The sequence below is a fragment of the Orycteropus afer genome, unplaced genomic scaffold (genome assembly GCF_000298275.1).
Source record: "Orycteropus afer afer isolate SDZICR_OR568_19922 unplaced genomic scaffold, OryAfe1.0 scaffold00179, whole genome shotgun sequence".
Taxonomy (NCBI): domain Eukaryota; kingdom Metazoa; phylum Chordata; class Mammalia; order Tubulidentata; family Orycteropodidae; genus Orycteropus; species Orycteropus afer.
Window position 1 is genome coordinate 3621013 of NW_006921766.1, and position 23487 is coordinate 3644499.

At 44.7% G+C, this 23487-nt stretch overlaps 1 protein-coding gene across 1 annotated transcript in view; it reads right to left on the reverse strand.

The window, feature by feature from the left end:
- Window positions 1–739: 739 nt before the first annotated feature.
- PDE9A (phosphodiesterase 9A) overlaps window positions 740–23487 on the reverse strand; it is a 191687-nt gene continuing 168939 nt past the window's right edge. The window contains exons 9-18 of the mRNA XM_007947308.2: window positions 16652–16730; window positions 13369–13443; window positions 9833–9919; window positions 8925–9029; window positions 8490–8572; window positions 7987–8143; window positions 4219–4332; window positions 3067–3171; window positions 1571–1699; window positions 740–844 (exon numbers count right to left, since the gene is read on the reverse strand). Of these exons, the coding sequence (XP_007945499.2) occupies window positions 740–844; window positions 1571–1699; window positions 3067–3171; window positions 4219–4332; window positions 7987–8143; window positions 8490–8572; window positions 8925–9029; window positions 9833–9919; window positions 13369–13443; window positions 16652–16730 (1039 nt within the window). The remainder of the gene's footprint in view (window positions 845–1570; window positions 1700–3066; window positions 3172–4218; window positions 4333–7986; window positions 8144–8489; window positions 8573–8924; window positions 9030–9832; window positions 9920–13368; window positions 13444–16651; window positions 16731–23487) is intronic.

Below are 23487 nucleotides of genomic sequence, written 5' to 3' on the forward strand. Positions count from 1 at the left end.
CCCCCCCCCCATGTCCCCATTGAACAAGATCAGCTGCAGGGTCGTGTTTCTACACTGTACAAGTAACCATGATGCTGTCAGGGTGGCTAATGCAACAGAATTTCTCAGTAAACCTGGGGCTATATGAAGTTACTTTTGTGGTTGTTATTCCCATGAATGGGTACAGGGCAGCATAGCTTTTTACTGGGCATGTGTCATTTCGGTTTAGCATACAGCTGGAAGAGGATGTACCCTTGTTCAGAGGGAGAGTTATGGATTAAATTGTGTCTGCTCAAAATATGTGCTGGAATCCTAACCCCTATACTTGTGAATGGGATGCTGTTTGGAAGTAAGGTTTCTTTTGTTATATGAATGAGGCCATATCAGTGTCGGGTATGCTTTAAACCTACACACTTCTGAGATATAAAAAGACCAGAATAGACACAGAGATACACACATGGGGAAAGACAGATGCCATGTGTGGATCTTCTATAAGTCAAGGAACCAAGGAATACCCAGGGTTACTGACAAGGAAGGAATCCACACAGCCAAGACCCTAATTTGGACTTTTAGCTTTGAGAACGATGAGACAATCAATTTCTGTTCTTTAAAGCCACGCACGGGTGGTATTTGTGTTACAGCAGCACCAGCACCAGTTTACTATGTAAGGCAGGGAGCCACTTCAGCCATGGTGCACTTGGCATCATCAAATCCTGGAGTCAGGATTGGGGAATGGAGTGTGCCCACTTATTCCCACGTTTCATTTTACCTCTCTCATGGCATCTTCAGTTTGCTTCAGTTCCTCATAACGATCTCTAGATTTCCAAAGGGGCTGGAGCATTATTTCTTCAACTATAGGGAAGAGCTGGGAGGGAGGAGTAGATTTGCTTCAACATTCTATCAGAAAACGTGGGAGTGAACAAGTGTTTGCTGCTGGGTCACAGGGATCTCAGAGGGTCAAACAGGAGTTCACATCTATTTGGGTCACATAGCCTGCTGCCTCCTGGGTCTGAGGCTACGCAGGCTCCCAGGTAATGGAGATTCAGGTGCTGTTTGGTCAGTTCTATCTCCTGAGATCCACACACCTGCCATCCCTGGGTCCCTCTCTGTCATGCATTTGTCATTTTTCACATGGACACCAGCAAAAGCCACTCCCTTCTCTGCCCCACCTTCTAACACATACACCTTATCCACTGGTCTCTGTTTGCAGCCCCACTGCTTATAAGTGAAGGCCATCTCCCTGGTGTGACCTCCAGGCCCCCTGACCACCCTCTCTCTGCCTTCACCCACAGCTTATACCTGTGGGTCTACTTATGGCACTCTCTCACTTTCAGCTTGCATCCCACCCGTCCACTTGGGAAACACTCTTTGGTCTTTCAAGACTCAGTTCTGGTGGCACCAACTCCTCTTGAGGCTTTCTCTGGCTCCAGGGAGATGACCCTCCCATCCTTGTCCCCTGAGAACCCAGTGCACACAGCACTCTCCTCCTGTAGTGCTTTTCGGCCTCCCTCTGCAGGCCCCAAGGTCCCATTGCTGAGCTGTACCCCAGTGATAAGCATCCCTGGAGACATGTGTGATGATGGCCACTTACCTTGGTCACAGTTTCAAACATTGGGATCAGAACAAACTTGATGAACCCAATCTGGGCTGTAGCTTTGGTCACTTTGTCTCGATCCATGAAGGGGGCCACAGGAAGGCCTTCCGACTTCTCATGGTCGCTCTGTGGGTAACACAATAGATGGTGATGTTATTGTTGTTGTTATGTGCCATCGAGTTGGCCCTGACTCACAATAACCCCTCCTTGGGTTTCCGAGGCAGTATCACTATGGAAGTAGATTGCCCAACCTTCCTTCCGAGGAATGGCTGATGGGTTTGAATCGCCAGTCTTTTGGTTAGCAGTCAAGTGCCTTAGGCACTATGCTACCAGAGCTCCCTATGGTGATATTAAAGAAACAAATGCCAAAGGAATCTGAAGAACACCGCGGATCACTGTTTTTAGAGGAAGAAAAGGATGCATTAATTAGCCACCAACCAACCAAACCATAAGAAAAAAACCAGTTGCCTTTAAGTTGACTCCTTCTCATGGTAACCTCACGTGTCAGTAGAACCTGTGCCCCATATGGTTTTCAAAGGCCTAATCACCAGGCCTTTCTTCTGAGGTGCCTCTGGGTGGACTGGAACAGTAAACTTACTGGTTAGCAGCCAAGCACGTTACCGTTTACACTATCCGGGGACTCCTACCAAACCATGCTATGCTCAGATTAATGAGAACAAGGAAAGCACGGCAGCATCTTAAGTGCTGAGTGGAGCATTCACTGGGTGTACACGGGCAGTTTGGGAGGATGGTGTGGAAGGTAGGCACCACTGGTCAGATGTGTCATGTGCTGCTCAGCAGTAGAGGTAGCCTGCAGAGCCCCTCCTGGCTTGATCAGGCTGTTCTACTTAGTGGTTTCTTGTCTTTTCCAATATTTCCCATTTTAGACTGACTTCAAGTTTTGTATGTCTCAGCTCTTTCTTGCTAGAGAGAGCTATGGCGAAGCTGTGTGAAGGAAAAGACTGCAGGGAGCACACTCTGGACAGAGCAGTGGAAGTGGCCCTGGGTCACTGTGAAGGCAGGACGTAGAGCCTTCTGATATGCCATGTATGCATATGTGCATATGTAAGCATGTGTGCATGTATGTTCATGTGTGTACATGGGTACTCAGGTGTACGTATGTATACACATGTGTGCATATAAGCACATATGTATATGGGTATACTTGGTCTTACTTAGCCCTTGGGTTCTTTCCTTGCTCTCAACTTTGAGGCTGTTTGCTGGACAAGTTCGCCCCTAGCAGTGACTCAGTTAGTAGTCACAGGGATAGTTTCACAACATTAGCTTTTCTGGTTTGTTAGCCTCAAATGTCCCAAAATTACAACCTATTTCATTTCTGATGTATATCTGTTAGTGAAGACTTTCTGAAGCCTGCTGAATCTGTCCAGTGCCAAACATACTGTCCATCTTGGTACACCCTTGCAAACATGAGCCCTCATGAAATGGAGCTAATAAGAACAATATGAGGTGAGAGGACTTTGCAGCACTCCTACCTGTGTAAAATACTCTTCTAATAAACAGTCCACCCAAGGTTCTGCAACTTCCATTGGTCGGACCTCATTAGAGATATCACAGCACTTGATCAAAATCATCTTCAGCTGAAATAAGACAGTGGGAATTAGGTCCTAGACTATATGATGTAATGCACTACTACTGTTTGTTTGTCTGGGCCTGAAGGCAGAGGCAGGACGGGGTGGAGGAGCACAGTGCTGGGCTGGGTGGGACTGTGCCTTGCTACCCTGAGAGAGGTTGTGCTCCCCTTGCAATGGCACCAGCCTCTGCAGTGAGTGCCCAAGCATCTGTGTGTGGATCCTTAGCCTCCCTTGGGAGGGTCAGAGCACCCCACACCCCCAAAGTGTCAGAACACTTTCTGGAAGGGGCTTGAGTAATTTGGAAAAGACTTAATGCACAGACATTTTATAATATAAACTATAAATTGTAAAGTTTTAAAAAAAATATTGACTATTGGGGGGTACACAAAAACACATAGAAAAAGCACTGTTAGGAGGCCTAAGTAAGAATGCGTAATGAAAGAAATCCAGTGGGCTTGTTTGCTCGAGGACCTCGAGTGAGGAAGTGATACAGGGGAGGGATGGGGCCCTCATGTGAAGGATGGTGAGGGCACCTGCATTGGCAACCCCTTGTCGTGGTCATGCTGCTGCTGATCTGGTGGGTGTCCACTGGGCAGGATTTCCACTCTGTCCATCCTTTCAGACTGAGGTGAGGAAATTACACAGATGCCAAGGTAGCATTGGCTTCTGTCTTCTCTTTTAATCGGGTCTTTTTAGCCCCAGGCTCCACTTGTGTGCTCTGGCTCAAGTCACCATCCTGGTGGAAGGCCCCTTCCCTGCCTTTGCCTTTATTCTCAGGAAAGTGGAGCAAGATGAATGGCTTTCACCCATTCCCCTCAAACCAAGAAAGGGATGGAGGAATGGGAAAATGCATGGGGGGAGGGGAGTTTTATCAGCCAAGGGGATGTAACTTAGGGGCCTTCCCAGTAAGAGCTGTGGCCTTGAGAACCAGCTTTATTAACACCTCACTCCAAAACCAGGTCCAGAATTTTGGCTTCTTGATCTCTAGTCTCACTTGGGTGGTCTGACTCTTGTTTGACCAGCTCTCAAAAGAGGTCAAACAAACCTACTTACAAGGGTCATATGCTCCTCATTGCTGTAGTCAAAATTCTCCATTTTCTCTTTGAAAGAATCCATGATTTCTGCATGCCTTGCCATGTCAGTGGCCAAGATCAATGTAATCATCCCCTGCAAAATTAAAGAGCATTCAATGATCTCAGTGATTATTTAATGAGTACCTGCTGTGCACTGAGCCCTCTGCAGTCATTTCAAGAATCAACTCTTATGTGTGTCTAAGATTTGCTGTCCCAATTTTACAGATAAGGAAACTGAGGCTTGAGGAGGTTGAGGAAATTGGCCAGATGCAATTGGGGAGTGGAGGCTGGAGGCTGAAACCTCAGTTTGGTGTGACTGCTGTCCATGTGTGTCTTGAGACCTTGTATATACTGTGTCCTCAGAGACAAGGCAGCCACAAGCACAGGCTGCCTGGAACCATTTACTTGGAGAACGGCTTATTGTTTTTAGCTGCTAATGAGTCGGCCACTGACTCATGGCAACTCCATACCCAATGAAATGAAATGCTGCTGGGTCCTGTACCATCTTCCTGATGGGTTGCAGATTGGACCATTACAATCCATAGTCTTCACTGGCTGATTTTCAGTAGTAGATCATTAGGCTTTTCTTCCTAGTCTGTCTTAGTCTGGAAGCTCCACTGGAACCCGTTCTGCATGATAGCAACCATGAGGTGCATTTGCTGGGAATCAAATCTGGGTTCCCGCTTGGAAGGTGAGCATTCTGCTACTGAACTGTCAATCCTCATGCAGATTGCTTTAGCACTGTGCTTACTCATGAAACCTAGCAGATTTTAGCTGAGGACAAAAGTTTCTCCCAGATTTAATAATATGGTTCATTCCTCTCAGATCTTGTTGGAGATCAATGACCAATTTTTTTAGACTATTTTTTTCTATTATCTATGGGGCAATCTACTTCTGTAGTGATACTGCCTCGGAAACCCAAGGAGGGGTTGCCATGAGTTGGGTCTGACTCGACAGCACATAACAACAACATTATAATTATACGTATATATACTGGTTGAGAATGATGAAAGGCAGAATATATTTAATAGAATTCTCCTATTAAGAAATGGTGATGAAATGATTTTTTCTAATGTAAGTATTTCATTACCTTGTTTAACAAATATTGATTTAGAAGTAGCATAATTGAAAACCATGGCCTTCCATCTCTCTATACACCCATCCAGTCACCAATCCATCATCCATCCATCCAACATTCATTCATCATCCATGTATCCATCTATCTAGCCACTCATCCTTCCTTCTATCCTTTCATCATTTTATCCATTTATTCCACACACATTTAGAAAGCACATCTTTCTACCAGGAATTTCTCTGTCCTACTTTTCAAAAATATGAAATAAATAAAATAAAACCACAACCAGCCACAAGCATCAAATACAAAACCAAATCAGCCAATACAGGTAATTTGAAATGTATTCAGGATGTATCACTGGCATTTTGAGTTATGTAATTTGTCTAAAAAGATTTCATGTTGTATCAGTGAAGAATTTATTCATTTATCTCTCAAAATAAAAATCTTCAAAGACAAATATTTTTAAAAATTGCAACAACTGATTTTACCCTGAGAAGAAAGTCTTATTATTTAGTCAGTAATATATTTGAAGGACAACCTGGTCTGTTCCGTGGTGGCTAGTATGAGGACATCTCATTTGTAGGGTGGCCACTCCTCTAATCAGGCATCTTCCTTCTCTTCCAGGACACTTCTCTGACACTCTTTGGGGTGAGTCATGCATGAAGGGTGCATGCAGCTTGCTCAGCTTCTCCAGGTCCTCTCCCTGGAGGAAGTCCTCACTGTGCAACCACTAGGGGCAGTAGCAGCCAATGTCATATTCTCTCTCTGATTTGCACCTTCACCTACTTCAGAGAAAGATTTGCTGCAACTTATCATAACAACACATGGCACATGCTTGCCAGGTGGCTCCATAAATATGGAGGAGAGGCCAGAAGGCCTGTAGATAAAGGGGAGATAATTGTACCAGGAACTGGTGATTCAATAAGGACTATAATTGAGTACTACATTTAGCTTTGAACTTCCTGGAAGTGTGGACAAATTGGGAAACAATGGTTTATGAGGCTGTTGCTCTCTGATAAAGTGAAGCTTATCAGTTCTCCAGAAGGGAGATGAGTGCTTTCCTGGCACTGGATTCTAAGAGACTTTACCAGGTGCATCTTGAAGGAAAGCCATTAAGACACAGAATGGGAGAGGTTTTCATGGTTCCATAGCAGAATATGGCTCATCGAAGAGATTGGAGATGGTTCCTTGTCTTAGTTTCCTGTAGCTACCATAAAAAATAGCAGACCTGGTGGCACAGTGGTTAAGTGCTGGCCGCTTAAAGGTTGCTGATTCAAACCCACCAACCGCTCTCCAGAAGAAAGATGAGGCAGTCTGCTTCTGTAAAGACTACAGCTTTGGAAACCCTAGTTCTACTCTGTCCTATAGGGTCACTATGAGTCAGAATTGACTCCATGGCAGTGAGTGAGTCCATTAAAAAATGACCATAAAGCATAAAGCTTGAGGGCATAAAGCAACAGTACTTTATTCTCTTATAGTTTTGTGGACCAGAGTCCAAAACCAAGGTATTGGCAGGGCTGATTCCTTCTGGTGGCTCTGAGGGAGAATGTGCTCCATGCCTCTTCCAGCTTCTGATGGCTCCAGGTGTTCCTTGTCTTGCAGATGCACCCTTCCATCTTCACATGACCTTCTCTGTGACCTTTTCCTTTTTCTGTCTCTTATAAGGCTCTTGTCATTGGATTTAGGGCTCACCTGGGTAACCCAGGATGATCTCCTCATCTTGGGATCCTTCACTTAACTACATCTGCCAAGACCCTTTTTCCAAGTAAGGTCACAGTTATAGGTTCCAGGGGCCAGGAGACGGACATCTTTTTTGGGAGCCACCACTCAACCCACTATACTCCTCAAAAAGACCATGCTGATATCTTCTCTGTCCTAAAAATGTCATTGGGTGGCACACTAAATTCAATGGGGACATCTTGTGCAGAAGGGCAAAACTATTTTTGGTGAGTTGAAGTGTTTGCCTTAGGACAGGTGGCAGCTGTGCAGAATAACCTTCCTCTTAGGCAGGTGCCCTCTTCTCCTCCTCCCAACATATCCCAAGGAGAGAGGAGCTTCTTTTTTTCAAGTGGGCAGTGGGGTAAACTGGGCCACAGGGTGATAGGTGACAGAGGCTGGGGGTGAAGGTGCAGTAGTCAGGGCTCTGGTGGTTGAAGGCAGTAGACTGTCTTCCCAGCCTGCTACATACACACTGTGCCCCCATAGGTGAATTATTTAATCTTGTAAGCCTCAGTTTCATGGCTGCAAAATGGAGATAGGACTTACCTTGAAAGGTGTTATGAGGGTTAAATTAAACAGTTGATGTGTCTTGTGGTGTAGTGCCTAAGGCATCTGACTGCTAACCAGAAGGCTGGTGGTTCAAACCCACCAGCCACTCCTTGGAAGGAAGATTGGACAATCTACTGCTATAGAGATAGTGCCTCAGAAACCCAAGGAGGGGTCGCTATGAGTCAGGATCCACTCAAAGGCAGTGACTTTCATTTTTGGTTTGTGTAGTACATGTCAATTGGTTACCATGTATGCATGTCAAAGGGGACAACTCTTCTTGGGGCCTGGAGGTGCTGCTGTGACTAGGAGTTTCTGGGTTCTGCTCTGTAGTCATGCTCAGTGTCTTTTCTCATCCCTGAATGCCCTGCCCTGCTCTATAGCCAGAGAACCCTTGCCCCCACAGACCTGCCTAATCTGCTTGAACTCATCTGGCTGCATGTTGCAGAAGATGTTGCACTCAGGCTGGGCGAGGATCTGGAAGGCCACGGCACAGTGGTGGTTCTCCAAGGGTGAGATGTCATTGTAGCGGACGGCTAGTTCTGTGCGTGCGTTGATCTGGTACCTGCAGATGCAGGAGAGATCCAAGGGAGGCCATGGAGACCCAGGTACCTGAGCTCAAAGGCGTTGTGGCAGGGGAACAAGTCTGAGTACATAAGTGGCACCTGTAGCCTAGAAGACAAGCCACAATGGGGTTGACAAAACAAACCATGGTCTGCACCTGCCAGGAATTCACTTCTTATGTACCTCCTCCTTCGAATAGCCAGAATATCCTTTAAAAGGAAAGGAAGGAAAGAAGGAAGGGAGGGAGGGAGGGAGGGAAGAAGGGAGGGGGAAGGAGGAAGGGTGGGAGGAAGAAAGAAAGGAAGGAAGGAAGGAAGGAAGGAAGGAAGATAAACTCATGTACACACGTGTTGTTGTATCCTGGGTGATCCAAATCATGGCAGATGGCTGAGGTCATCAGGATCAAGATGTCCATTTGGGAAAACTTCTCCTGCATGGGAAAACATAGTTCAGGTTTCTGTCTTCTTTACTCTGGGGGTGCAGGAGGGTCGAGAGAGTGTTGGAACTGGTAGTTACTAAGGGAAATGAGCAATGTGGGCAGGACAAGCCACTTCTAGCCATCACAGGCCTCTCAGCCTGTGGTAGAGAACCTGCCTGTTCTCTGGAGTGGCTGAGGAGGTGGTCCATCTATTTATTTAATTGTAGGAGTGGCCTCAGCACTGGTAAATCTGATGGCCTTAAGCAGGTAGCTTCCCTGGTAGGTGGCAGGGCAACTGAGGAGTATGGGCAATAGGCTGGGCGGTGACTGGTGGCGGGGGGGGGGGGCACATGCCAGGACCCACCTGGAGACCACAGAGCCATACCATGCTGTACATCATCTGGGTCACGCAGAAGCAGTGCCGAAAGTTATGGAAAGGGTTGTTCCTGTAGTTGTCGTGCACACAGAGCTGTGGGAGAGGCTGATTCAGCCTTGTACAAGAGCTGCCCTCCACCCATAGCGGTTCAGGATGTACCTTCTCTATCCACAGTGATTCAGGATGTACCTTTTTCCCTGGGTTCCCACTGACACTGACTGTCTCAAGGGTCTCTGCCACATCCCCATCTGAACTCGTGTCTAATGGTATTATTCCTGGCTTGGCCCAATGGTAAGGGATGGTGGCCTAGGAAGGCCACATGTGGCACCGGAAAGCAGGTATGGGGATAGCCCTTTCACAGATTTTCACACTGGCCTCACAGGTTAAGTTACATTAGGAGCCACATGGGGACATGAAGTTGGGGCTGGAGAGATGGGGGCTCTGGGCCCCCAATCACCATTAAACCACTTTGACAAGTCTTTAATTTGACTCTAAGCAATATGGTATTCTAAAAAGGGATCTGTTGCTACACACACACACACACACACACGTACATGTAAGCACATACATGCACACAACACACATACATGTGCACACAATACCTATACATACATGCATACACGCATATACATAAACACTGTAGCTTTAGAACATATTGCTTCACTTGTCCTTCCTGGTTCCTATTTCTCTCTCATTGAGGCATAAGTCTAGAAGGTAGAGAATGTTTTGGTGGAAGGACAGACAAGGATTGAGTGACGTCCTCTGGGAGCTCCCATGGGAACATACCCTCCATCTGCAGGCAGACCAGGGCCCCCTAGCAGGTGCTGACAGTCAGCTATCTTGCAACTCAAGGAACTATGTATATCAGAAGGATAGCAAGTGGGCCTGACACTTACCAACCACCTCTTCAGGGTGATGGGGTTGATGTTGAAGTCTCTGACCAGGCCGAGGTCATGGTACATGTGCTCTAAGCAGCTCAGCATCTGTGGACAATGGGAAGGGTTGGGCAACAGAGGGAGCAAGGGAGCTTGGCCCCCTGCCCTGACCTGCTACTCTCTTTGGTTCTGGAAAGATCACAATGGGTCAAGCCCTGGTGGCTTTTCCCAGGCTGGCCCTTTTCCCAGAGGCTCCTCCTGAGGGCAGAGTGGGACTGGTGAAACTTGGGAGAAGACTCTGTTAATTGGGGGTTTCAAGAGCACCTAGGAAGGATATTGGGGTTTGAAGGAGCAGAATTAAGATCTGGGTTTTGAAGAGCTAGATTAGAAGTCAATGAGAATTATCCTATCCCACAAACGACCACTTCAGAATGATTTTACTTCTTTCTACACATGAAATCCACCACCTAGCTCTCAGTTTGTTTGTCATATTGTAGTGCTTTATATGCTGTTGTGACGCTGGAAGCTATGTCATCAGTATTTCAAATGCTAGTAGGGTCACCCATAGTGGACAGATTTCCGTGGAGCTTTTAGATTAAGACAGACTAGGAAGAAAGCCCTGACAATCTACTTCTTAAAATCAGCCAATGGAAACTTATGGATCACAATAAAACATTGTCTGATTCAGTGCTGGAAGATGAACTGTTATGTTGGAAGTCACTCAAAATACACAGTGAGCAGGGCACTTGAACATACCAATGATCGTTAAGGTGGTGCAAGACTGGGCAACATTTTGTTCTGTGGTACATAAGGCTGTCAGGAGTTGGAGCCAACTCAATGGCAACTAACAACAATAACAAACATGCAAAAAACAAGCTCTGAGGACCAAGATCACAGTGTAAGGTTCTAGGGCACAAGTTCCATCTAACACAGATCTGCGGCTGGGATGTCTTCATTTGCCAGAGTTGTTGTCATTAACTGCTGTGACCCATGGCGACCCCATGTGCTGCAGAGAACTGCTCCACAGGGTTTGAGACTAGGGATCAAAAGAGCTTTGATGATTTGTATTCAAAAATGCTTAGCCTCCTTGGAGGGCCTTAAGCACTTTGTACCATCTTCTTGCCTTCATTTTGGTGTCCCGATGGTGACCCTTGTCTTGCCTGAGCTCCCCCTCCTGAGCCTTATTTCACGGAACTCTGATTTCTGTAGAAGTCTGTGCTCAAGTTGAAATAGATTTTGTTTTTATTCCAAGGAGGATTTACTGTCATTGTTAAGATCTATTTAAATACAGCTTAGAGCTTTGGGGCTAATTAAGTGAGAGGAAAAGATTAAATGAGTAAAAACAATAATAAAATATGAACTTGACAAGAGTAAAGCAGGTCGTAGAGAGCCCAAGGATACAGAGGGTCTGCAAAATAGGGACAGTTGAATGTTCCTGGGGGCCTGTGGCATGACACCTGAGCAGCTCCACTTGTCACGTACTCCCTGGCACAAGGCCATTCTGCCTGTGTCCGGCCTTTGAGAGATCCCGATGCCTTAATGCCCTCCTGAGGTAATGAGCCTGGCAATGGACCTTGGAGCTTGGCTCCTTGCCTGCTCTGCTGGCCATGTGACCTCCTCTTCACAAAAGGACGTGCGATCTAGAATTCATCCTTACTTGTTATGCAATATGCAAGAACTGGAAATGCTGCAAGTCAGCAGACTTTTTGTAGACCCAATCCTACAATCAGAGCATTGATGAAATGTCTATGAAAGCAGAGAATCTTTGGGTATTGCAAAGAAACCATTTGAAAAATCAGACGTCACTTCAAACACGGGCCAGGCCACCATTGGGAGTTTGGAATTTCACTTACAGAATTTCCTTGCAGCATGCACCACCTACACACTTGTCTTCCTTGAGGGGAGAGTGTCCATCTATACTTGTTAATGTTTCCTTGCAGCACACTTGCAGGAACCCCTTACGGAGTGGCGGGAATCCAGGGGGACTTAAGTGAGAGGCTAGGAGGGCTGACTTCCAATCCTGCAACACCAGGCTGCTGGCCAGCTGCTGCCTGGGTGCCCCCAGCTTTGTAGGTGACACACACACCTAGCTAGGGGCTCACTGTCCAGAGATTTTTGTGCTCCTACTGTCCAGATGCTGGCCCTCAGGACTTGTTATGGATTGAGTTGTGTCTCCCAAAAAAGGATTTGTTGAAGTCCTAACCCTGGTATCTCTGGATGTGACCGTGTTTGAAAATAAGAGTCTTGGAAGGTCTTACCTGATTAACAAGATCATATAGAGTAGGGCATGTCCCTAATCCCTTCTGAGTATAAAAGGGAAGAGACACACAGAGCATAAAAGAGAGGCACACAAAGGGAGAAGGCTCCCTGTGAGATGCTGGAAGCTAATGGTGCAAAACCCTCACTCTGCAATTTTTGGAACTGTTGCTGTTACTGTTCTTGTCAAAGAGAGTGGAACAGGGCAACATGTCTGTGTTTCTTTGTTATGGAAAAGCTAGAAAAAACCCTTAGATTTTAGTGTGTTGAAAATAGCTAGGCTTGATGGCTACAATGAAGGATCTTTTATTTTCTTGGGGTTCAGAAAGAAGGGACTATAATTAATATCTTAGATAACTGGTTGTTAGCTGCTGCTAAATTGGCCCCCAACTCATGGGAACCCCATGCACAATGGAACGAAATGCCAGTCCTGTGCCATCCCCGTGATCGGTTGTGGGTCAGACTGCTGTGATTCACAGGGCTTTTCATTGGCTGATTTTTAGAAGTAGATTTCCAGGCTGTTCTTCCTAGTCCATCTTAGTCTGGAAGCTCCACTGAAACCTGTTTGGCGTGGTAGCAACACACAAGCTTTCACAGACAGAAGGGTGGTGGCTGAGTATGAGGAGCATTGGCTAGGAATCGAGCCTGGGCCACCTGCTTGGAAGGGGAGATTTCTACCACAGAACCACCACGGCCCCTTCATTTTTGTGTTTTCTCAACAAAAGGGAAATTTTAAAATCTTGCTGCAAAAAGTGGCTCACAATTCCCTAAATTTGCACACACATTTAATCCTACATTTCCTTTGAGCTGGTTATGGCATGGCCTCCAGGGTCTTGCTGTGACAAACACCTTTTTTCTCAGTAGAACATTTGATTTAAACCCCTTTCTTGAGGAAATGTTTGCTCCAAAGCATCAGAGCTCCACATCCTGTGTTTTCTTCCTCCACTTGTTGGCATAACACGTGGCTGGCTCAGCCCAGTTGAGTCTGTTATATGTACACTCAACAGATGACCTCGGCGGAATTTAAGAGAATTTTCTGTGGAGTGCTGGCCTCCTGGAAGTTGCAGAGTCTGAAGCCTCCCTGCACTTGAGCACTTTCTCCTCTGCTCATGCAATCTCCCTTCCTGAGTTCTGTCTCCATGACCCTCCCATGTCTACGTGGTGTAAGCTGGAGAATCAAGTTTTCTTTTATAGAACACAAAATTTTCTTTTAAAGAAAGAACCAAGGAGGAAGAATAAGGGGCGTGCTGGAGAGGGCAGATTTATTATGGTTCCCATAGAATTCCAGCCTCCCTACTTACCTCGTTGGGCTCCCAAAGCCAGACATCAAAGGTTGGCTTCCGTAGAGCATCGATGGTCTCTGGAGAGAGCAGATACTAGAAAGGATAATAGTTTGGTGTTAACGGGAAACCTGTGGCTTTTCCCTCTGGGACAAAGGCTGGTGTCCTTAGAAGACTGTAGTGGCGTTTCTTCCACTTTCTCTTTGTTTCCCTTTCAAAACTACCTGTATCCAGACCAAAGCTTACCTCTTATAAGAATTTTGGAAAGGGCAAAGCTATACGGACAGAAATCTGATCAATGATTGTCATGAGTTGGGCAAGAGAGAAGGGAAGGGACAGCATAGGAGCCTGAGGGAGCTTTTGGAGGAATGCAAATGCTCCATCTCTTGATTGTGGCAGCGGTTACACGACTCTCTCTACATATACCAGTTGCTGCTAGAGTCAGTTCTGACTCAGTAAAACAGTGTCTATGGGGTTTTCAATGGCTGGTTTTTTGGAAGTAGATCAGCAGGTCTTTCTTCCAAGGTGCCTCTGGGTAGACTCGAACCTTCAACCTCTTGGTTTCTGCTGATTGCAGTAACTGTTTGCACCACCCATGGACTCCATATGACTATATAAATTGTCAAAATTGACAGTACTCTACACCTAAAAAAAATGAATTTCACTGCTTGTAAATGATAGCTCAGTAAAACTGACTTTGAAACATATAACATATAATTAAGTGAATTCAAGAAAAAGAAAAACAGTTGGCATGCATTCAAATACCAGCTACAGAGCTATTTTGAGTTTCTGTCTTTGGTAACCCATCACTGGTTCTAGCTGTGAGCTGACACAGCACAGCTTGTCAATGGGGCTGAAGCCTGAGGCTGGTTCCATGGGTAAAACCAAATTAAAAAAAAAAACAAAACAACAACCCACTGCCATCAAGTCAATTACAACTCATAGCAACCTTATAGGACAGAATAGAACTGCCCCCATAGAGTTTCTAAGGCTATAAATCTTTACAGAAGCAGACTGCCTCATCTTTTTCATACAGAGTGGCTAGTGGGTTTGAACTGCTGATGTGTTGGTTAGCAGCCTAATGCTTTAACCACTGCACCACCAGAGCTACATCATATTGTTGTTGTTATGTGCTGTCGAGTCGGACCCGACTCATAGAGACCCCTCCTTGGGTTTCCGAGGCAGTATCACTACGGAAGTAGATTGCCCAACCTTCCTTCCGAGGAGTGGCTGGTGGATATCACAGTTTAGGTTAAATTTTCATAAAAAGCTTGAAGCTGCTGTTTTAGACAGAAAACTATAACAGTGTTGGGAATCAGATGTGATTTCTCCTAAGTTTCTTTGTTTTTTTACAAAAGCTTTGATAAGGAGGCCTGACCTTTTCATTTTGGACCTAGGCTGTGCATTGTGATTCCCCAAGGCAGGATCATGAGAAATTTGGGCCAGATTTTCTTATAGAAAAGGGCACTAGTCTCCCCCTGAAAATCTCAGACAAGATTTAGCACACCATTGGGTGCTGAGTGGGGCAGAGCACTCATTCATGGGAACTGGTGGCTGACAGGGCCTCCAAGAGCCTTTCTGTCCCCTATTTGGATGACAGGCATTGGAAGAGTCGCCTTGTGCATGGCCTTCATTTCTCTCATATGTGGAACTGGTACCACCACAAACCACACATGGGAAGCCCTAATCTTTTTTTTTTATTTTTAAAATTATGGTAAAACCACACACAACTTGCCATTTTCATGAGCATCATTCAGTAATATTAACTACACTCACTCTATTGTGCCACCATCACCACTATCTATTTTTGAAAGCTCTCCTTCCCCCCAAACAAAAACTCTGTACCCCTTAAGCAGGAACTCCCCATTTCTCCCTTTTCCCAGCCACTGTAACCATTAACCCACTTTCTTTCTCTTTGCATTTGTCTATGACAGACATTTCATTCATATAAGCGGGATCATGTGATATTTATCTTTTTGGGCCTGACTTATTTCATTCAGTATATATTTTCAAGGTTCAGATGTGGGATAGCATGTTTCAGGATTTCATCTCTCTTTCTGACTAATATTCTACTATATGGATATAAAACCAAAAACCAAACCCACTGCCATTGACTCAATTCTGAGTCACAGTGAGCCCCACTGGGTTTCCAAGGTGGTAAATCCTCATGGAAGTAGATAGCCCCATCTTCCTTCTGCAGAGTGGACTGGTGGGTTTGAACCACCAATCTTCTGGTTAACAGTCAAATGCCTTAGGCATTGTGTCACTAGAGCACCTACTCATATGTATATACCACATTTTAAAAAATTGTGGTGAAAATATACATAACAAAACATGCCAACTCAACAATTTGTACATGTACAGTTCAGCAACACTGTTTACATTCTTCAAGTTGTGCAACTATTCTCAATATCCTCTTCCAACTCATTCCACCAACATTAACATAGTCACTGCCCTCTAAGCTGGACAGACCACACTGTTTCTCTCTTCATCTTTTGATGACGCTTGGTAGTTTCCACCCTTTGGGGAAGTCCTCGTGTTAGCTCAAGAGTGAGCTAAATATTGCTTGGATCAGGATTTTGCTCACACATCAGTGGAAGGCATTGTTAAGATGAGTGGTCAAAATCGTGAGACTGCTCTCTCACTTGTTTTATAAAAAAATGTTCCTTACTTCCCAGAGCCCTAGTGGCACAGTGACTGCTAACCAGAAGGCTGGCAGTTCAAACCCACCAGCCACTCCTTGGAAGGAAGATTGGGCAATCTACTTCCACAGTGATACTGCCTCGGAAACCCAAGGAGAGATCGCTATGAGTCGGAACCAACCAATGGCAGTGAGTTCTTTTTTTTTTTTTTTAAGATGCTTTAAAAAGGGCAGGTCCTCTTATAGTTGAGAAATCTTTTGTGCCATATACCAACATTTTTTATAATAATTATATGCTACTCACAGACAGGGGATCCAGTGACGTGGACTTTAAAAAAATATTTAAAATTTAAGTTATTTAAAGTAACACTGAAGTGTAAAAATGATCTACGAGTCTACAGAGGGGGCAGGAGTGGACAACAGTGTGGAACTACAGTCTCCTTACACAAAGCAAAGTGTCTAGGATCCCTTCTGCTGAACAAATGTCAAAGAGAAAAACCATTCTGCCTGAGAAAAACAGGAGCAGTGGCAACCCAGAGGCATGGTGGGAGCTGTGCTTGCAGATATGCAGACAGCTAGGCCGACCAGGCTATCAGGGTGCTGTGGCCTGGGGCTGTGGATGAGGAGAGTCAATTTCTTTTAGAGCCAGAATTTTGGTTTTACCTTGGGATAAAGTGGGACGTCACGTCGAGGTGTCAATCTTTTGTTATCTGGGAAACTGTACTTACAAGGACAGTTGGTTCTGAAAAGAAAAATAAAAATCAGTTCTGGCACTATTACTTCAAACTTCTCTCTCTCTCTCTCTTTTTTTACTGTGATAAAATATATATAAGAGAACATTTGACATTTCACCCATTTTTATGTGCACAACTCAGTGACATTGTGTTCATGATGTTGTACAACACCACCATCCATTTCCAAATGCTTCTCATCCCCCTAAACAGAAACTCTACAGCCCCTCAGCAACAACTCCTCATGTCCCTCTCCCCACAGCCCGATAACACTAATTAACTTTTGTCTCTATACATTATTGATTCTAAGTTTTTCATAGCAGTGAGGTTATACAGTATTTGTCCTTTTGTGTCTTGTTACTTCACTCAGCATAATGTTTTCCAGGGTCATCCATGTTGTAACATATAGCAGAATTTTATGTCTCTTTATGACTAAGCAGTATTCCCTCCTGTGGATGTACCACATTTTGTTTATCCATTCATACCTGGCTTGTTAGGCATTTACAGGTTGGTGGGCAGTGAGTGGGGGCACATTAGTGTGTCAAATGTAGCAGAAGATACTGCCATTTGTCAATAAAGTATCATTTTGGTGGAGAGCAATTTAATACTATATAGAGAGTCACAAAGAAATGAATTTCAGGCTGCCTGTCTACTCTGGGGAATTTATCTTAAGACTTCAACACAAGCAAAGAACTCTCTGCACAAAGATATTCATTGAAGAATTATTTGCTGCTCAAAAACACAAATTAGATGTCTCAAATGTCCCAAAATAGAAAATAATTTAAAGCATTATGGTGCATCAACAGGATGGGCTATTATGTGATTAATCAGATAAATATGAATATTACATGAAACAAGGGAATTTTAAGTGAAAAATGAAAATGAAAAAATTGCATAAAACATGTTCACAAAGCACTAGTATTCAAGAGAATGCAAAGAAAATTTACCAAACTCTGAGGACAAAAGAATACATAGTAGGTTAAAAATGTGTGTGTATTGTCTTTTGGAAATATCTATGTCCCACTGTGGTAGTTAAGTTTGTGTGTTAACTTGGCTGGGCCTGGTTGAGTGGCTGGGCAGTTGGACGTAGCATTCCCCATGATGAGACTGGTAATCAACTCCATGGTGGAATCTGCTGTGAGCAGCTGAGTAGCTGCTTTGGATGTGGTCTGCTTCCTGTATATAAGCAGAAACCTTGGGGAATGGTCTCGAGCTCATGGAACATTTGAACCCTGCATGTAAACGTGTTGTTGTTCAGCAGCCTGCCATGCTCTGTCAACGTTGGGACTTTCAATGGACTTGAATTAATGGCCTGCCATGTGGTTTGGTAACATTGGGACTGTGCCTTTTTACTTGTCAATCTTGGGCCTGTCAGCCTCAGCAGACAGGGGCTGAGTGAAGAAAAGCCTCCAGCTTCAGTGGGGCAGGAACAGGAGGCAGAGCTGAAGCCCAAGCTTGAGGGGCTTTCACTCAGCGCCTAGAGCCTGGCACTTTGAACTCGGACTTAAAGCCTCCAAACTGTAAGAGAATAAACTGTTTCTTCAAGCCATCCCATTTGTGGTATATTCTTGTCAGAGCGGCACTAGGTAACCAGAACACCCATGCATTGGTTGCAATTTATGTACTTATTTTTCTCAATGTAGTAAGTGAAAAAAGATTTTAAAACACCGATATTTTTAGTGGTTTTTATAAGAGCTCTGGTGGCGTAGTGCCTAAGGATTTGACTGTTAACCAGAAGGTTGGCAGTTCAAACCTACCAGCCACTCTGCAGAAGGAAGACTGGGCAATCTACTTCTGTAAAGATTTTTTTGCCTTGGAAACCCAAAGAGGGTCGCTATAAGTCTTAATAGACTTGATGGCAGTGAGTTTGGTATTTTTAATACATAGAAAAAAAGGAGTTCTGATGGCGCTGTGGTTAAGGCATTGGGTTGCTCACCAAAAGCTCAGTGAATTCAAACCCACCAGCTGCTCTGCAGGAGAAGGATGGGGCAGTCCACTTCCGTAATGATTTACAGCCTTGAAAAGCCTATGGGAGTCGCTATGAGTCAGAATTGATTCAATGGCAGTGGGTTTTTGATTATACATAGAAAAACATCTGGAAGGTTTACATTTGGGCCTCATTAAATTGGCTACTGTCATTATTGCTGATCTTTTCCCTCTTCAGTATCTTCTGGAAGTTTTATAATAAGCCTATACTACTTTCAAACTCCAAATATTAAATCTATTTCCTTTTGGAAAAAGGAGATTTTGGTATAATTTTTTTGGTATGCCACTACTCCTTTCCCCAACTCAATACCTGCAGAAATCTTGAGTTGCTTCAACAGTTTGCTGTGCGTGTAGAGGGAGATTTTAATATAAACTGAGCAAAATAATAACAAAATGAATAAGCTAATAAAATGAATCCATAAAAGGACTTCCATCATCACCCCAGTAAAGGACATTTCTGAGCAGTGATGACCTTGGTCTGTGTAATTAAAATGTATAGCATTATTATTATTGCTTTTGTATAAACACTTAGGAGTTGGTGAAAATGGTTAAGCACTTGGCTACAAACCAAAAAACACTGGAGATTTGAGTCCTCTGAGAGGTACCTTGGAAGAAAGGCCTGGTGATTTACTTCCCAAAATCAGCCATTGAAAACTCTATGGAGTATTTCTACTCTGACACACATTGAGGTGCCATGAGTTTGTCTGGTTTTGGTATAAACATGTACACACGTGCGCTATGTAAGTCTGCATTTCACAAGAGGGTTTCGAAAGCTTTCACCAAGCGATATGGTTTCACTACTGAATACAGCTGTTTTCCTGAAATCCCAGTGTGGAAGAAGATAAGGCACTTGTTCAGTGCCTGGCCGCCCTGCTGAGGCTTTTCTGCCCGGGTGCTTGGTCCTTCTGTACCCCGTTGCCATGGAAATAGGCATCCTCCTCACTGTGCAGCTTTTTATTGTATTTAGAGCTGATTTTCACTTTCATTTCCCGGGCTCTCCATCCTTTCCTCCCTGGGGGCTCAGTCTGATCAAGGGCCATTAGTTCAAGATGGAAGGAGAGATTAGACTCCTGGAGTCTTCTGTTGCCATCCAGGCTACTGTGGCCTCTGTGTCCTGGGACACCATGTGGGGGTGCAGGCACACTGCGGGGGTTGGAGTGATAGCCACCCCTTAAGGCCTGGCCACTATGCTATATATGGGCAGGCAGAAAAACCATGAGAGACCTCTGTAGGGAGTGCCAGGGTAGGGCTGTCTGTCCCAGCTGTAAGCCTGAGAACGACCTAACTCCACCTGGGCTTGAATTCAGTTGGGTCCTGAGGCCCTGCTGGGCTGTGGTGGTGTGGGAGAATGTGGGTCATCATCTCCTGCTCAGTAGCTATTCTTTTTTTAATTTTTTAAAATTTTATTGTGGTGAAAAAACATACACACCAAGACATTCACCAACATAGCAACTTTCAGCTCAGGGACATTGATGACATTTTTCTTGTTGTGCTACCATTGTTGCCATCCTTTTCCAAAATATTCTACTACCATTAGCATAAACTCAATTGCCCTGCAAACAAAAGCTTTCCCTTTCTCCCCTACCCCTGCCCTGGTAACCACTAATAAACCACTAATAATCTTTAAGATATATATAATCTGCATCTAGCAATTTTCCCTCCCCTCCCTGGTAATCGACAAAGAAAATTTCCTTCCATATATAAACCTTTCCTTTGTTGTTGTTGTTATGTGCCATTGAGTCGGTCCCGACCCATAACGACCCCTCCTTGGGTTTCCAAGGTGGTATCACTATGGAAGTAGATTGCCCAACCTTCCTTCCGAGGAGTGGCTGGTGGATTTGAACTGCTAGCCTTCTGGTTAGCAGTTAAGTGCCTTAGCCACTACGTTACCAGAGCTCCTTACAATGGTGAACTCATACAATATTTTTTCTGTGACTGACTTATTTCACTTATCATAATGTTCTCCAAGTCCATCCATGTTATGTGGTATTTTGTGGATTTTACATTATTCATTAGTGTTGCATAGCATTTCATTATGTGTATGTACCACAGTTTGGTTATTCATTCCTCCACTGATGGGCCCTCAGATTGTTTCCATCTCTTTGCTATTGTGAATAGTGCTGTGATGAACATGGGTGTGCATATATCTATTCATGTCTGCCTCTCACTTCTTTGGGATATATACCTAGTAATGGGATTGCTGGATCAAATGGTACCTTTTGTGTGTGTGTGTGTGTGTGATTTGGGTGAAAATTTACAGAGCAAATTGACTTTCCATACAGCAGTTCACATACACTTTGTCTCATGACATTGACCAAAATTTACCACAATGCAACAGCTCCCCACCCACTTCTTCCTGATAGTTACCTTTTCTCTGTGTCCATCACTCCATGTACTCCTGCCCCCTGAGCTGTCTCCCTGTGCATAAGAAGCCCTTCTTTCTCCCATGATTGTTCCCTCCAAGGAGTGTATCTACCTCAGGTAAATGTTCAACTCATATGCCTGTCTTTTGTTTGGCTAGAAGCCACAGGTGTGGGTTCAATTCCAGACCTGAAGGGCAGCTAGGGGCCATAGTCTCAGTGGTTCCACCAGCCTCTATCGGACCAGCAAACCTGGTCCCCCTCAAATGGTACTTTTTAAGGAATTGCCATACCAATTTCCACAGTGGTTGTATCATTTTACAGTCTCATCCAGCAGTGTATGAGAGTCCCAGTCTCTCCACATCCTCACCAGCATTTGTTATTTTCTGTGCTTTGCTATTATTGCTGGGGTGAGATGGTATCTCATGGTTATTTTTATTTTAATCTCTGTAATGGCTAATGATTGTGAATGTTTCTTCATGTGTTTGTTGGCTGCCTGAATATATTCTTTGGTAAAATATCTGTTCATATTTTGTGCTCATTTTTTGGATTGTTTGTCTTTTTGATGTTGAAGTGTGAAGTTTCTATAAATTTTAGAGATAAGTCCCTTGTCAGAAAAGTCATTGCTGAATATTTTTTTTTTCCCAATCTGTAGGTTCTCTTTTTTCTCTTTTGAAGAAGTCTTTTGATGCACATAAGAATTTGATTTTTAGAAGGTTCCAGCCATCTCAGTAGCCAATCTTGAGGGCACAGACTGGGTGCCCTATACCTGCTTCGCTCTTTGTCACCTTTCTGATCTTCCAGAGTGGGAGAACAGTAATCCTGAGCTGGCTGACCTCACAGGAAAAGTCCACTCAGCTACAAGCACTCTCCTCCCAGCAGCACATGGAGGCCACATCTTAACAAGTCTGGTCTTGGGGACTCTGAACTGCTCCCCAGCTGTGGGTCAGTGAATTACTTAGTGTGGCTCTTTTGGCCATGGTCTTTGTGACTCCCACCAGATACTGGGTGGAACTATGCAAATGTGAAGTACTTGTGGCTCACCAAGGGGACTGGATAGCTTGTTAGTAATGTAAATAAGGTACATGGCACCCTTATGCGGGTTGTTGTTGTTGTTATGTGCCATTGAGTCGGACCTGACTCACAGCGACCCCTCCTTGGGTTTCTGAGGCGGTATCACTATGGAAGTAGATTGCCCAACCTTCCTTCCGAGGAGTGGCTGGTGAGTTTGAACTGCCAGTCTTCTGGTTAGCAGTCAAATGCTTTAGGCACTACAACCATGGAAATAGGTGTATAGAATTCTAATGTGGGGACTGGTTAGTGTGGTAGTTAAGGTTGAGTGGCTGGGCAGCTGGATATAGTTATTTCCCATAGTGATACTGATAATCAACTCCCTGGTGGAATCTACTGGAGCAGCTGAGTAGTTGCCTTAAGGGTGTGGTCTGCTTCCAATATATAAGGAAAAGAGTTGGGAATGGTCTGCAGCTTTTGGCACTCTTGAATCCTGCATGTAGCTGAGTTGTCATTCAGCAGCCTGCCATGACTGCCTGCTGATCTTGGGATAATTTCTGGATTTGAATTAGTGGCCTGCCATGTGGTTTGGTAGTCTTAGGACTGTGCCTTTTTACTTGTTGATGTTGTGTTTGTCAGGCTCATTAGCCAGAAGCTGCTTGAGTGAAGAAAGCCTCCAGACAGAGCTGAAGCCCAAGGCGGAGGGGCTTTCACCCAGCCCCTAGAGCCTGCCACTTTGAACTCGGACTTCTAACCTCCAAACTGTAAGAGAATAAACTCTGTTTGTTAATGCCACTCATTTGGAGTATTTCTGTTAGCATAGCACTAGGTAACCGAAACAGTTTTGTCATTCTGCTAGGCTTAAAATGAGCAATTCTAGAAGCAGAAGTAGGGATCTCACTGCCATCAAGAGAGAAGAGCTGGATGTGGAATGAAGTGCATCCTTGGACCCAAGATCTCTGTGTTGGACCTCCTTGGCAAAGAAATGGTAGAGACGACCAACAGAGATGACTGGTGGCAGCAGAACTGAGAGACTGGCACGAGGCAGACTGGCACGAGGCAGACTGGCAGGTTTGCTGGCCCATGGAACAAGAAAGCTGAGTGCCTCTGAGCAAGAGGCTTGTTGGCAGAGTGGGGTGCACCTGAGTGTACCTAGCAGTAGAGCTAGAAGACCTTTGTAACATTTGCCCAAGCAAGGCAGAGGCCAGGCTGAGAGGCTGAACGCTAAAGAGATGCGTGCCTTTGGGCATGGCAGAGGAGACTGTCCTGATCAAAGAATTGTATCCTGAGTACATTCCTGAACCTGAATTGTAACCTGTTATTTCCCTAATAAACCTCATAATATTGAGCACTGTCTGCAAGTTCTGTGTGGCTATTGCAACAAATTATTAAACCTAGCAGAGAAGTAGTG